Source organism: Oncorhynchus tshawytscha, linkage group LG23 (genome assembly GCF_018296145.1).
Source record: "Oncorhynchus tshawytscha isolate Ot180627B linkage group LG23, Otsh_v2.0, whole genome shotgun sequence".
In the NCBI taxonomy this organism is placed as follows: Eukaryota; Metazoa; Chordata; class Actinopteri; order Salmoniformes; family Salmonidae; genus Oncorhynchus; species Oncorhynchus tshawytscha.
Window position 1 is genome coordinate 13,554,722 of NC_056451.1, and position 16,455 is coordinate 13,571,176.

The 16,455-nt window shown below is 44.7% G+C and overlaps 1 protein-coding gene across 1 annotated transcript in view; it reads left to right on the forward strand.

Moving 5' to 3' along the window:
- The window catches only part of LOC112222903 (SH3 domain-binding protein 5), a 37,622-nt gene extending 21,357 nt beyond the window's left edge, over window positions 1-16,265 (forward strand). The window contains exons 5-10 of the mRNA XM_042304636.1: window positions 9,765-9,929; window positions 10,148-10,278; window positions 11,266-11,308; window positions 11,611-11,830; window positions 13,431-13,715; window positions 14,124-16,265. Coding sequence (XP_042160570.1) covers window positions 9,765-9,929; window positions 10,148-10,278; window positions 11,266-11,308; window positions 11,611-11,830; window positions 13,431-13,715; window positions 14,124-14,341 — 1,062 coding nt within the window. The 3' untranslated portion in view covers window positions 14,342-16,265. The remainder of the gene's footprint in view (window positions 1-9,764; window positions 9,930-10,147; window positions 10,279-11,265; window positions 11,309-11,610; window positions 11,831-13,430; window positions 13,716-14,123) is intronic.
- The last annotated feature ends 190 nt before the right edge of the window (window positions 16,266-16,455 follow it).

Below are 16,455 nucleotides of genomic sequence, written 5' to 3' on the forward strand. Positions count from 1 at the left end.
AACGTGGCATTGGTGGATGGAGCGAGACATGATGTCCCAGATGTGCTCAATTGGATTCAGGTCTGGGGAACGGGCGAACCAGTCCATAGCATCAATGCCTTCCTCTTGCAGGAACTGCTGACACACTCCAGCCACATGAGGTCTAGCATTGTCTTGCATTAGGAGGAACCCAGGGCCAACCGCACCAGCATATGGTCTCACAAGGGGTCTGATGATCTCCTCTCGGTACCTAATGGCGAGCACATGGAGGGCTGTGCGGCACCCCAAAGAAATGCCACCCCACACCATGACTGACCCACCGCCAAACCAGTCATGCTGGAGGATGTTGCAGGCAGCAGAACGTTCTCCACGGTGTCTCCAGACTGTCACGTCTGTCACATGTGCTCAGTGTGAACCTGCTTCCATCTGTGAAGAGCACAGGGCGCCAGTGGCGAATTTGCCAATCTTGGTGTTCTCTGGCAAATGCCAAACGTCCTGCACGGTTGGGCTGTAAGCACAACCCCCACCTTTGGACGTGGGCCCTCATACCACCCTAATGGAGTCTGTTTCTGACCGTTTGAGCAGACACATGCACATTTGTGGCCTGCTGGAGGTCATTTTTCAGGGCTCTGGCAGTGCTCCTCCTGCTCCTCCTTGCACAACGGCGGAGGTAGCGGTCCTGCTGCTGGGTTGTTGCCCTCCTACGGCCTCCTCCACGTCTCCTGATGTACTGGCCTGTCTCCTGGTAGCGCCTCCATGCTCTGGACACTACGGTGACAGACACAGCAAACCTTCTTGCCACAGCTCGCATTGATGTTCCATCCTGGAAGAGCTGCACTACCTGAGCCACTCTGTCGGTTGTAGACTCCGTCTCATGCTACCACTAGAGTGAAAGCACCGCCAGCATTCAAAAGTGACCAAAACATCAGCCAGGAAGCATAGGAACTGAGAAGTGGTCTGTGGTCACCACCTGCAGAACCACTCCTTTATTGGGGGTGTCTTGCTAATTGCCTATAATTCCCACCTGTTGTCTATTCCATTTGCACAACAGCATGTGAAATTTATTGTCAATCAGTGTTGCTTCCTAAGTGGACAGTTTGATTTCACAGAAGTGTGATTGACTTGGAGTTACATTGTGTTGTTTAATTGTTCCCTTTATTTTTTTGAGCAGTGTATATATTTGTAATAATCACAATTACAACAATACTGAATGAACACTTTTGTTTTAACTTAATATAATACATAAATACAAATCAATTTAGTCTCAAATAATTAATGAAACCTGTTCAATTTGGTTTAAATAACGCAAAAACACAGTGTGGGAGAAAAAAGTAAAATATGTGCTGTGTAAAAAAGCTAACTTTCAGTTCCTTGCTCAGAACATGAAAACATATGAAAGCTGGTGGTTCCTGTCTTCAATATTCCCAGGTAAAACGTTTTAGGTTGTAGTTATTATAGGAATTATAGGATTATTTCTCTCTATACCATTTGTATTTCATATACCTTTGACTATTGGATGTTCTTATAGGCACTATGGTATTGCCAGCATCATCTCGGGAGTTGATAGGCTTGAAGTCATAAACAGGGCTGTGCTTCAAGCATTGGGAAGAGCTGCTGGCAAACGCAGGAAAGTGCTGTTTGAATGAATGCTTACGAACCTGCTGCTGCCTTCCACCGCTCAGTCAGACTGCTCTATCAAATATCAAATCATAGACTTAATTCTAATATAATAAAACACACAGAAATACAAGCCTTAGGTCATTAATGTGGTCAAATCCGGAAACCATCATTTCGAAAACAAAACGTTTATTCTTTCAGTGAAATACGGGACCATTCCTTATTTTATTGAACGGGTGGTATCCCAAGTCTAAATATTGCTGTTAAATTTTACAACATTCAATGTTATGTCATAATTATGTACAATTCTGGCAAATTAATTACGGTTTTTGTTAGGAAGAAATGGTCTTCACACAGTTCGCCCAAACTGCTGCATATACCCTGACTCTGTTGCACAGAACGCAAGAGAAGTGACACCCATTGGCTCCAGGTCATCTACAAGTCTGTGCTAGGTAAAGCCCCGCCTTATCTCAGCTCACTGGTCACCATAGCAGCACCCACCCGTAGCACACGCTCCAGCAGGTATATCTCACTGGTCACCCCCAAAGCCAACACCTACTTTGGCTGCCTTTCCTTCCAGTTCTCTGCTGCCAATGACTGGAACAAACTGCAAAAATCACTGAAGCTGGAGACAGAGCAGCTCACAGATCACTGCACCTGTACATAGCCCATCTGTAAACAGCCCATCCAACTACCTCATCCCCATACTGTATTTATTTATTTATCTTGCTCCTTTGCACCCCAGTATCTCTACTTGCACATTCATCTTCTGCACATCTACCATTCCAGTGTTTAATTTTTATATTGTAATTACTTCGCCACCTGGCCTATTTATTGCCTTTACCTCCCTTATCTTACCTCATTTGCACTGACTGTATATAGACGTTTCTTTGTTCTACTGTATTATTGACTGTATGTTTGTTTATTCCATGTGTAACTCTGTGTTGTTGTGTCGAACTGCTGTGCTTTAGCTTGGCCAGGTCGCAGTTGTAAATGAGAACTTGTTCTCAACTAGCCTACCTGGTTAAATAAAGGTGAAATAAAATAAAAATAATCGTTCGACCTCTAGACATGGGGATGGAGGGAAGGATGACGAGGGGGAGCAGAGACAAGGTTGTGGCCATGTGCTGGAGCCATGCTCTGTCCTCCTGGGAAGTGTGCGGCCAGCCTGTCCTGTGGTGTCCAGCCTGTGGTGCATGTTGATGCTGGTCAGCCCTGGTTAGATTACTGCTTCAGTAAGCAGGACTAGAGTTGCTTTAATAATGGCATCTCAGCTTGACAATGACTCAATACAGCTGTGTGTGCGTGTGTGTGTGCGTGCGTGCGTGCGTGCTCGTGCACGTGCGTGTGTCTCTCTCAGAAGGGGCAGACTGGAACCTGAAATTGGCCCATTTATTTTCTCAAGGCCCCCACACCAGCCCATTTCTTTCCCCATTATTAGCCAGATAATTATCATATTGCGCTAAAAACCCAAGTTAGACAGGCTCACTGTGCTAAAAATGGACCAGTCCATCTGGCATTTCAGGCAGCGGTCCTGGGTGTCAACGCTTGCTGTCCATGCCTGCAGCCATGGAACATCGTATGAGTGTGCTGAGGAATCCAAGAGGCAGCTGTTCATTACAAGTGGTGCTTCAGCACATTAGACGTGGACTGGAACACTGAAGTTAAGCAATGGTTAGGCAACCACTTGGAACAAGTGGCTTGCATCTCCATGTCTGTGTCTGAACACTGTTGCTCCTTCACTTTGCCTCAGAGGTAACATTCAGACTGGCCTGATCGATGTACAGCTTCTAGGTTGTTGTAGCATCAGACCGTGAAGCATGATGAAGACGAGCTCTCCCTGAGTCATGTGCGGTCTAACGACTTCTCCAGGATTAACTCTGTGGGTCTCTGACATATCTAGGCCAGTCACAATTTGTTTGTGTCTCACAGCAAAATGAACAGTCTCAATTGGGACACAATTAAGGCCAAGGCTAGCGAAGCGTGACTGACTGCAGAGATGCATGTTTACTATCTGACTGTAAATCATTGACCTCCAATTGAAAAGGCCCTTTTCACTCAATTTCACTCCTTTTACACCACGATGAATTGCCCTGCTTAACTGAGGAGATCGATTAAATCCGTTACTTCTCGTGGAACAGCTGTGGCTGTGTTCTCTTTGACGGCTGATACTTTTGTTGATAGTCTGCTGAGAAATGTTTAGCTGAAACTCTCTGGTCTTTGAAGTCTTGGCACGTCTTGTCAAATGTATGCCATGAAGATTATAGGAATGCTTTATATTTCAAAGCTTCTCTTAAATGCGTGCAGCCATGGAGGCAAGTGTGAATATGTAGCAAAGAGATGTTTATCTGAACATGTGCCGGTTAACCAAATGAATACTCTGTTAGGGCTCCGAAGAGCGCCAGCTCTGAATAATTTAAAGGCTGTGTAGAGCGGGATCCAATTTTCTTATGCACAAAGAGAAAGTGTGGTCTTATTATGAAGTTCTACTTTACTTACAGTTGAGTGTGCACGTGTTGGTGCTTGTTTAATTTAAAATACGCGTAGGGCTGTAATGGGAAATTATTTGATGAATTATTTTGGGGTATTTGAGTTACTGTGGATATGGATTGATATGTAATAACATGATTGTATGTGGAGGATGAGGGCTGCAGTAGATTGTATGTGGAGGATGAGGGCTGCAGTAGATTGTATCTGTGGGGAGATGCAGACAGAAGCATTCCCTTGGGGAAGGGAAAAAGGAGTTTACCATGAATGTTTAAGTACCATATTTAATGAAGCCGTTTGGCGCCTGTTACTCTATCATTATCTGATGTAACTATGTACTGATGATCTTACCTTTGACCTGTATCAAATGTCTGCCAAGTGTTGAATGTTGTGTAAAGTCCAGACAGGATTCGAGCACACACTGATAATGGATCTGTGACACTGTGTGATTCTGTAGCATCCGATGTTGTGACTTCCTACAAGCCCCCTGGTGTTTACAGAACATTGGGTGCTGTGTGATTCATATAGTTAGACATTTTCTCTGCTCCTATTCCGGAGGCGTCTCCCTAATGCAACTTGTAATAAACCGGATTGATTTGTAATTGATTTGATCAATGTCCGCTCTCCTTTTTGATCACCTGGAAATCCCTGTTACAAGGGCCTATGAAGTATCTGTGTGATGGAGAGAAGTAGTAGACCTTATGATCTATTTATATAGACAGAAACTGGAGTGGAAATGCAGAGCTGATGTGGTATTACCATCCTTATAGAGGCCAAATATACCCCGGTGGAAAGTTTGAAACCACAGTCCTTTACAGTCCTTGGAGAGGACAGTGAATAACAACACAACAATTCAATGGAATGTGCTGAATAAATAGACTAATGCCTCCTCTCCCCTCCACCTCTCATCCTCCCTAATAATCTGTCTATCTCTCCCTCTTCCCTCCGGTTATGAGTTTCCTGAGAGCCCAGCTTTGAAAGGTGTCTGAGAAATTATGCCCTAGTCTTGATGTTGGCTGGACAGTTTTTTAAATTTTTTATTTTTTATTTTTTACACCATCACTGGGCAGCTGAACATGAAGGGTAAAGATGGGATGAGTAAACTGAAAAGAATAGAATGATGGATCACGGTGGCAGCAGGACTGAACTGGTGATGGGGGAGAGGAGTAGGCAGAGGAGAGATGGATTAAGGAGAAGGGATGGGTTGCCAATCATTTATAGTGGAGCAGGTGTACAGCAGTAGGCCTGCTGTGAGAAGTCTCTCTGTTGGAATTCTGTTCATCTGCAGTCTACAGTAGGAACAGAACACTATTAAATACTAATACATGTACTTATATATTTATTGTCATGCCGTGTGTGTAGGTGGCAGGGAAGTCAGGCGCAGGAGAATCAAACTTGGTATAATGGAGTAGTTTAATAACGTAAAACAAAAACTCCAAAACCAAAGTACATAATAAAAATAAATGTGGGTATAAGAACCCGTCGCGCACCAATCCATAAACCACGAGCCTAACAATAAACAATCTCTGACAAGGGGAAACAGAGGGTTAAATACACAACAAGACAAAACCAATGGAAAATGAAACGTGGATCAATGATGGCTGGAAGACCGGTGAAGTCGACTGCCGAGCACCGCCCGAACAAGGAGAGGCATTGACTTCGGCAGAAGTCGTGACATTTATAGAGTGCATTTGAAAAGTATTCAGATCCCTTGACTTTTTCCACATTTTGTTACGTTACAGCCTTATTCTAATACACAATACCCATCCATCTATACACAATACCCGATAATGACAAAGCAAAAACAGATTTTTTGGAACATTGTGCAAATGTATTGAAAATAAAAAACTGATATCACATTTACATAAGTATTCAGACCCTTTACTCAGTACTTAGTTGAAGCACTTTGGGGATATATTTGGGGAGTTTCTCCCATTCTTCTCTGCAGATCCTCTCAAGCTCTGTCAGGTTGGATGGGGAGCGTTGCTGCACAGCCCTTTTCAGGTCTTTCCAGATATGTTCGATCAGGTTCATGTCCGGGCTCTGGCTGGGTCACTCAAGGACATTCAGAGACTTGTTCCGAAACCACTCCTGTGTTGTCTTGGCTGTGTGCTTAGGTTCATTGTCCTGTTGGAAGGTGAACCTTCGCCCCAGTCTGAGGTCCTGAGCACTCTGGAGCAGGTTTTCATCAAGGATCTCTCTGTACTTTGCTCCATTCGTCTTTCCCTCGATCCTGACTGGTCTTCCAGTCCCTGTCGCTGAAAAACAACCCCACAGCATAATGCTGCCACCACCATGCTTCACCGTAAGGAACCAGAACAAGGTACCATAAAGGCCTTGGTGGAGTGCTGCTGAGATGGTTGTCCTTCTGGAAGGTTCTCCAATCTCCACAGAGGAACTCTAGAGCTCTGTCAGAGTGACCATCAAGTTCTTGGTCACCTCCTTGACCAAGGCCCTTCTCCCCCGAATGCTCAGTTTGGCCGTGCAGCCACTCTAAGAAGAGTTTTGGTGGTTTCAAACATCTTCCATTTAAGAATGATGGAGGCCACTGTGTTCTTGGGGACCTTCAATGCTGCATACATGTTTTGGTACCCTTCCCCAGATCAGTGCCTCAACACAATCCTGTCTCGGAGCTCTACGGACAATTCCTTCGACCTCATGGGTTGGTTTTTGCTCTGACATGCACTGTCAACTGTGGGACCTTATATAGACAGGTGTGTGCCTTTCCAAATCAATTGAATTTACCACAGGTGGACTCCAATCAAGTTGTAGAAACATCTCAAGGATGATCAATGGAAACAGGATGCACCTGAGCTCAATTTCAAGTCTCATAGCAAAGGGTCTGAATACTTATGCAAATAAGGTATTTCTGTTTTTATTTTAAATACATTTGCAAACATCTCTAAAAAAACTTTTTTTGCTTTAACATGGGGTATTGTGTGTAGATTGATGAGGGAAAAATGTATTTAATCCATTTTAGAATAAGGCTGTAACGTAACATTTTTTAAATTCTTTACGAATGCACTGTTAGTGTGCCACTAAATAGCCTCTGTATCTGCCAGTCTGCAGACTAGTCCTGTTGCCTTCCTTATGAATAGCCTGCTATCTCGGAGTGATTCCTGCTGAAGTCAATTAAAGACAGCGATAGATGCACAAAGAACATTGTGCTGTACAGTATTATGCTTCACTGCAGTATTATTTCTATGAACTGAGTCAGCCATTGGACGGTATCGTCTGGTGAAAAGTCCTTTCTCCAGAGGTGATTCCTTCTGCATCAGACTAAGTGGACAACACTGGGAGTTCCTGGGAGTGGGGCATGTTTTCTCAGCATGGAGTCTGCTTGTTGGGGCTAGTGGGGAAACAATGATGCAGAGTGATTTTAAAGTAGATCACTGAATGTGCTTACAGAGCGAAAAGAGAGAGAGTTGTCTGAATGAGAGCATGCGTAGGTTGTAAGTCTTGTGAACAACATGCCAAACCATTTTGTGAAAGAGAGGCCCTGGTTTAATTCCTAGGCATTCAAACTCATGACTCGTCCATACAGTGAAGTGATAGACATAGGTTAACATGTGGTTGGACCCAACACTCTATGTGCACGACCTGCCCATCCATGTCATGAGAAGGTCTGTGAATGGGTTGTGTGATCACAAGGCAGAGGTTGTTTATTTTGTGCTGAGTTGGCATTTGGAAGGCTAATCAAATTACCATAGAAGGTAATGAGATGTTGTTGTCTAAAAAAATGGAATATCTTGGCTTGCAGATCCTTGTGTAGTAGGGTCTTGAGGTATACCACATACTGCTCCATAGGTCATGATCACTTCATTAAAGTTTGTTTCTTTGGGTTGACTCAATGTGTTCCTCACTTAAATTAGGTCAGAGGAATCTCTAGTCACATGAGATCCTGTTGGAATTCTTCTCTGCTGTGACTTATTCATAAGTTGCTTGCAGCCAAGGAGTCAGTGTATATCTACCTTCACTTCCTCCCAAACTAGTCAGACTACTTTAACTGAACAATAGTTCAGTTGGGATTTCGTTTTTGGCAGATCAGTAATGTTTTATCTTCCTTACTGTAAAACGTTGGAATGATATTTAACCTCTACAGGAAATGCACACACGTGCACACACACTCATGCACACACACACTCGTGCACACACACTCGTGCACACACACGTGCACACACACTCGTGCACACATACACACGTGCACACACACTCGTGCACACACACACTCGTGCACACACACACTCGTGCACACACACACACGTGCACACACACGCACGTGCACACACACACACATGCACACACACTCATGCACACACACACTCATGCACACACACACACACGTGCACACACACACGTGCACACACACACACACACACACACTCGTGCACACACACTCGTGCACACACACTCGTGCACACACAGATACAGTAAATCACCTTCCCTAGACACGCTATTGGTGGGTTTGGGGCAAAGTCTTGAGTTGATGCTTTACTAATACCCACAGAGCAGAGAGGGGCTTAGGGTATTAGCGCTAGCTACAGGGGGTTTCTGTCAATTGCTATGACTGACAGATTAGAGAGGAAAAGTGGATAAATAAGAAAAGGATTAGCTTTGCAGCTATGGCAACACAAACAAGAAGTCTAAGCTTCTGATTTGTACTGTACCTTATCGTAACAGAGGCCGGATGAGGGAACTGTTTTGGAGTTTATCTGTTACTAAGTGACCCGTTTGGGCTAAAATATGCACAGAGAGTAAAGGGGTAATACTTGTATGTTCTCTCTGGCAGCAGTCTACAATGTTTTGGTTGACCTCAGAACAGAACATTCAGAGTGGGTAGGGAGGGATGTTTTAAAACAAAGCTGGATGTTACTGAGAGAACCAATAGATACCAATAGGAAAACAAGAGGTGCAGCCTTGTTACCCACCCACACACAGACAGACCCACACACACAGACAGACCCACACACACAGACAGACCCACACACACACAGACACAACCATACGTCATGACCTTTCTGTGTTTTTGCCGAAATTAGTCCTTTTGATGTTAGGAACATCTTATCCACAAGACAGTTTGGCGAGTTTCCATCGTCAGTCACAAGGACCTTTGGTGGCCTTGTTTGTTATTACGCCTAGTTGCTATTTTCCATGCTGACTCAACAGCTGATTTGGTTTATTCCTGTCAATGTTTGAGCTGAAGGTTTTGTGTGTCTCTTGTTTTTAAAAACAGCATTTTATGAGAAGTGCTTACATTGTAGTTATATAGAGACACTGGATATAGTCATTTCTTGACTGAAGAGCCCATCGTTAATTTCCTGCAAGAGGAAAGAGTTCTCTTGAGGTGTACAGATCAAGGATTTGGCCTAGTATGGGCATTGGCCAGCTGCCAGTAGGGGCAGGGGTTCAACCCCTATGGCCAGACATGGCCCGCATAATATTTCATGGTGACAGATAACTTGGCTGGCGGCAGAGTGTCATGGCCTCTTCAGGTGCCCGTCTGGCAGGCTGTCACGCTACCCGTTGCCCAGGCCCAGCTAGAGACCCAGTCATGAAGTATGTCTGGTAGGGTCTCATCCCATCTGTTGTGCAGATGATTCTGGAGGAGACCCAGTGAAGGTCTGGTTCTGTGGCTGATCTCAGTGCATATCTGACATGTTGTCTCTCTACCCATTGCCCAGGCTCAGCTGGAGGCCCAGAGAGCCACTCAGGACTTCCAGAGGGCCACGGAGGTGCTGCGCGCGGCCAAAGAGACCATCGCCCTGGCAGAGCAGAGGCTCCTGGAGGAGGACACCAGGCAGTTTGACTCAGCCTGGCAGGAGATGCTCAACCATGCCACCCAGAGAGTGAGTACCGTACTGCATGGAGGGGGAGGAGGGAATGGGGTGCTGCGAATTGCATTAGTGCAACATGACTGTCTGTCAAACCTACATTTGACACCTGAATGTTACTATTCAAAGGTTAAAGGCATAATGTGGATGGAAATTGATGCTTCGCAAGTTAGGAAGTCACGTTGTCACATTTCTGTGTAGCTGCCAGACTGAGTTCTGATTGGCTGTTGCAGGTGATGGAGGCGGAGCATACAAAGACGCGGAGTGAGCTGGTGCACAAGGAGACAGCAGCCAAGTACACGGCAGCCATGGGCCGCATGAAACAGCTGGAGAAGAAACTAAAACGCACCATCAACAAGTCCAAGTGAGTCCCATATGACTGTGTTGCGACCCAAACTGAACCGCACCAGAGTTAAAAGACTGAGAAGTCAAAGTGAACCTGATACGACCACTGCGTCAATTACCAAATGGTCTGCGACTCACACATTCACACACCCATGTTAATTTGTCAACAGTGACCTTTTCCAAGACATTGATCTTTAATGACGTAAATTTTTCAGTAGCTTGAAAAAGGTCAATGAACAAAACAAATGAATATAAATCTGCAAAAGGTAAATGTGCGTGCAACAGTGGAGGCTGCTGAGGGGAGGACGGCTCATAATAATGTCTGGAGAGAAACTAATGGAATGGCACCATGCTTTTAATGTATTTTATACCATTCCACTGATTCTGCTCCAGACATTAACACGAGCCTGTCCTCCCCAATTAAGGTGCCACCAAACTCCTGTGGGTTGAGGGAGTCATTTTCGACCTTTGATGATGAAGTAGTGGCTGTTTTTATTCCGAGCACCACAAAGAGAGACAATGTGGCGGTGTGCTGGTTAGTATATGCTATCAGGTTTTTACAAAACTCTATAGACTGGAGGCCTGTTTTGGGGAGGGAGTGTAAGGTGTAGAGTAAGGGGGCTCTAATGTTTCCCCGCCTTAACTTGAGAGACTGAGGCTGTTGTGAATCCATACAGCCTTAAAAAGCTCCCTCGTCTCCTTTCCGTCATGACCACAGATCATGTACTTGATATGTGTAATCAGTATGGTTGAAACCTAGCCAGTCCTCTTACTTATTAAGTGTCATGAAGATGAGATGAGAAAATAGTCTGTTTTAGAGTGTTGGGACTGAGCCTATCAGTGTTGCCTCAGCTCTGTCTAATCCTTTCTCCACAGTCAGCTCATCTAATGTGATAGCTCTATATCACACCCCGTTGCCTTGGTGATATGCACAGAGGTATTCCGAGTTGTTGTCATTGCCTCTAATCTTTCTCCTTCCCTCTTTTTCCCCTCCTTCCTCCCACAGACCTTACTTTGAGTTGAAGGCAAAGTACTACCTACAGCTTGAGGTATGTGTGCACTACACTACACTGTAATTTGCCTGCCTTTATCAGCCTTTTTAAAGGTATTTTAGATTTAAGGAGTCTTACTGTCTTATTATTGTGGACTCTGCTCTGTGGTTAGATCTTTACTAATGTGACCTAGGTCAATAAACTTTGACCTTGAACATATTGCCATGTCATCTCAGGTCTGAACCATTTATGGCAATGATGGTTTCATCTTCTGCCTTTGTGTGTGTGTGTGTGTGTGTGTACTTAACTGTGTATACCAAGCTACTGCTAACAATGACTCCCTTTCTGTCTGTCTGTAGCACCTAAAGAAGAACGTGGATGAGTTGCAGGCCAAGCTGAGCCAGGCCAAAGAAGGGTACAAGACAGCTCTGAGAAACCTGGAGATGATCTCAGACGAGATCCACGAACGCCGACGCAACTCAGCCATGGGCCCCCGGGGGCGGGGCGTGGGCGCCGATGGCGACAGTGTCGCCGTGGATGACATTGCCAGCTTCAAGATAGAGTCGGATGGCATCTCCAGTGAGTACACTTACAGTGCATGATGTTCTGGTCATTTCATTTCTGCGCTTGAAAACTGCAGAAACTGTTCTTGGATCAGCTGTCCTAGATAGTGAGGCTAAACAGCCAGCCGCGCCTACTTTTCACTAGTAGTTGGGTATGGCACATAAACACCCTGTTGAGTCTCCTTCTGACTTGTTCTTCAAAACCTTCGTAGGAATTCCTAGAAAACGCTGTTATTGGCATTGTGCAGGGAGGTCTTGATGTTTTCTAAGAAAAGTCATGGAGATGGTGTCCGGCTCCTGAGAGGGTTGCCTGTTTTCTTGGAATGTTTTCCTATACTTTTTTCCTAGACTTGGAACCTTAAAGGCACAGACTGTATGGAGTTGACTTTATTGCCCTGCGGTGGTGTCTAAATACTGTACAATACATGCTAAATGTGTTCTTTGAAAGAAGTCTGTTCATTCAATTTTCTTTAATAAGAAATTCCAGATTTTTAAAATGCCTGTATTGACTTTGCAGAAGATCCCATGATATGACAACTTAACAACGGTCATTGGACACACAGTGCTTAATTTGCTTCATCCCGAATCAGTTAAGTGCTGAAGATACACACTGTGATGAGATTGAGGCTCAACTGTAGTCAGATGAAAAGAGTAGATGTTCAGAGCAGTGCGTGTCACTCACTGATCCACTTTCTAGTGTCCTGCATTATGGGCTGCGATGGGATGTTTCCATGGCAACCCCAGAGCCCTACTGCTGTCTGACCCACTCTGCCGCCATTTGCTAAGGTTATTGCTGTTGCGCGTTAACCCACATAAACAGCAATATGCTACAGTTGATGATTTGTCTTTTAGTAGATGTATTGTTTTATTTCACCTTTATTTAACCAGGTAGTCCAGTTGAGAACAAGTTCTCATTTACAACTGCGACCTGGCCAAGATAAAGCAAAGCAGTGTGACACAGACAACAACACAGAGTTACACATGGAGTAAACAATAAACAAGCCAATAACACAATAAACAAATCAATGACACAGTAGAAAAAAAGAGTCTATATACAGTGTGTGCAAAAGGCATGAGGAGGTAGGCAATAAATAGGCCATAGGAGCGAATAGTTACAATTTAGCAGATTAACACTAGAGTGACAAATGAGCAGTGTGTCTGTACTACCTACATATAAAGTGTGTCTGTACTACCTACATATAAAGTGTGTCTGTACTACCTACATATAAAGTGTGTCTATTTCAAACTGTCCGATGGCAGTAAACAAAGTTCAAGGTCATTAAAACATTCCTTCATTCGCCATCCATGTTGGAATTTGAGGACTTTGACCCCAACACAGAAAATGGATCTCATATTAGTCTTGAAGTACTGTGTCTTTACACTCTCTCTTTCAGTGTAAAGTATGGCTGCAGTATTTCAAGAAGTCTCTCTCCCCTTTCTGCCCACCGTCTGTCTCCCTCGTTTGCTTTTTCTTCCTACTCCCTTTGTCTCTCTATCTCTCGCGGTGTGTATTTTTTTATTTAGTGGATGCCACATTGATGCTCTGCATGTGCACTCCTCAGTTGTACAGTAAAGGCTTGTTACATCTCAACCACTCTTCCCCTCGGTCTCTGCAGTGACGTCCGAGTCGTTTGAGGATGAGACCTGCAGCAGTGCCATGTCAGAGGAGGACTCAGAGACCCACTCCACCTGCAGCCTGGTCTCCTCCTCCCACTCCCCAAACAGCCCCCAGGACCTGCCCTCGCCCTGCCCCTCCTCTTCCCCTGCTCCCTCCTCACGCCCCTGCAGTCTGGACCTTCCCAGCCCAGTCTCGCTGTCTGACTTTGGCCTTATCTCGCCTGTCCTGGGACCACGCAGCGAGTGTAGCGGGGCATCATCACCTGAGTGTGACCTGGAGAGAGGTGTGTGTGTGCGTGGCCAAAAAAGTAAAAAAGGAGAGCTGGGTTTAGAGTGTGTGTGCATACTGTATGAGGTAGTGTGTACATATGCAGACAAGTGAAAAAGAAGAGAGATTGATGGTGTGTGTTTATTTTCAGTAAGACATATCGTCTTCTGCTTCCTGTCTGACTTGCACCTGAGCCAGAGGAGAGACCTATTAGTCATAGTGACAGCTTGCCTAGTGCTTAGACCAGAGCAGGTGCAGAGGCACAGGTTAGCAGTACTGCTGGGGGATAAATCCTAATCTCCACTGGGTCCCTAAGAGCCTGCGGAAAGTTTTGGACCAGTGAGAAAGGGTAACAGAGTGGGGTGTGGGGGGCTCCCAATATAGATCACCAGGCTCACACAGCATACCTCTCTGTGTGTTTCAGGTGACCGAGCAGAGGGAGCGGAGGGTGAGCTGGACAATACTGTAAACAACAACAGCACCACCGTACCAAACACCAACAAGACCACGGGCTTGGAGGTCCGCCTCAGCTTCCTGTCTCTTCGATGCTCGCGCAACGTCAACTCCAAGAACACCAAGCGCGAACGTCAAAGCCGTTCCCAGACCACCACCCAAACTGTGGTCCTGATCAACGGGGTGTGAAGAGCTAATCCACAAGCTAACCCCATCACCGGCTTTGTGTGCCAACATGCTGTATTACCAGTAACACCACACACACACATTCCATTCTACCCCATTAACTAATTAACTAATGCTGGCTAAGTGAATAAAAAGTGGCTCAGTATGAGACACTATGAACTAAATGGTCAGTGTATATACAGTTCCTATGGATCATGATGATGAAGAGACTTAAGACCCAACCCAGGGTTGGTGATGTCATGAAACCACCACTTCCTATAGAAAGGACCTTTCAACTTTTGACATCCCACCCATAGCTTCCTCAGTCAGATTGGCTTCCCATAATTCCCTATTGAACTCCACACACATTAAGGACCGTGCTGGCTAATGCCCTATGGGTGGGGGCCCATGGTATATGAGGGGAAATGGGATAAACAGTGTTGTTGTTTTTACTGTGATATTCTCCCTGAGAGGGAGCTGCACTTCCAGACAAGATATGATTCTGTTGTTCGTAAATGAAAGAATGCACTCCTAGCTTCGACTATTAGAAATGGGGATTATTTATAAAAACTTGATGCCACCTGTTTTACCAATACAGAAAATAGTCAAATACACAACATTGACAGCAATCTGTGTTATGCTTTTGTAAACGAAGAGCATGCATGAGGCCAGGATTTAAAGTCAGGATTTATAAAAAGGAAAGAATGCAAGTATATTTACGGAGTTCAAGTTTTGTGAATAACCCTCATGACTTGTAATATTACTCTGCAATATCCTCTCACAGATAGTTGATTTTTGAATACTCTCACCATTATGTAATCCTGTGTACGGCATATAGAGACTATGGCAACTGCTTCATGTTACCATGGAGACCAAACACACACTACCAGCCCCTGGCTGGCATCTCTTCAGACAGCCTGTGCATTTGTCCAATAGGGGTCTTCAGAATTGGACTTAAAAGAACTGTATTCTATTGCTCAACTCACTTCCCAGTGATCTGTGAATCCATCTCGCCGACAGTACACATAAAGCTGGACTTGGAATCGATTCCAAGAGTAGAATAATTGTGTGGGGTGAGGCTACAGTAGATATAACCTCCCCTCCTCTCTTCCTCCTGGCTCCCTCCATCCTGTGGTTCATCGGCACCACACTGATGTGGTGCCAGGGAAATGGGCCCCCAGACACTGTCAACCATCTAGTTCTCTTTCCATCCATCTCCCTTTCATGGCATCCCCAATGGCCCCGTACTGAGGGACAACGTCCACCCACAGACAGTAACACTAAAGAACTGAGCAATAGCGCAAGGACAGAACTTTAGATAACATCTGCCCATGGACACTATCACATAGAGTTCCCTGTAACGGAATGAAAATGGCCAGCCAGGTAATTCTCAGAATCTGAGGATGGTTTTTGTCTTGGACCAATATTGAGGAAAAAGTGAAACTGGATGACAATGAAACTGATGATGGTGAAGAATGACGAGGTCTTTTGTGGAAACTGACAGGATAGTTGATAGTGTTGGTTTCTGATGGACAGTATCAGCTCCTGCTAAAGTGGCACACAGTAGACTGTCAGATGTTTGAGGTCTCGTCATCTGTCTCAAATAGTGTTCAATTGGCTTCCTCTCCTGGTCTCCTTATGCTCCATGGCCACATGGGGAAAGGTATTTGGTCACTGAGTTATGAGAAAAGCAAGCTATTGCACAAGCGTATGCAGTCTATTTGTTATTGTGAACGCTCCAGTCTATGTATGTACTGTACGTGTACAAATGTAATGTTGTATCGATGTTTATCTGTCACCCTCCGCTGTGGAATATAAGGATATGACCATGAACAGTCCCTGTCATAGCAGTTTTCTTCCATTATGTTAGAGTAACTTTCCATTGTGTCTTCACAGTTTAATGTGCCTGTTTTCTGAAAATAATCCATTAAAAGTGATGTTCACTGCAGTAAGCCTTTGTTCATTTCTTAAGATCTAACTGCAATGTAGATCAACTAAGGTTGTGTCTTCCCCCCCCCCCTCACTCTCACTAACCTGAAATTCTTTGGTCAACCAAACTCAAGATCTTATTTGGTAAATGACCCAAATCCCAGGCAGAGATTTAAAAAAGTTATTCTATAAAAACATGTCAAATAATT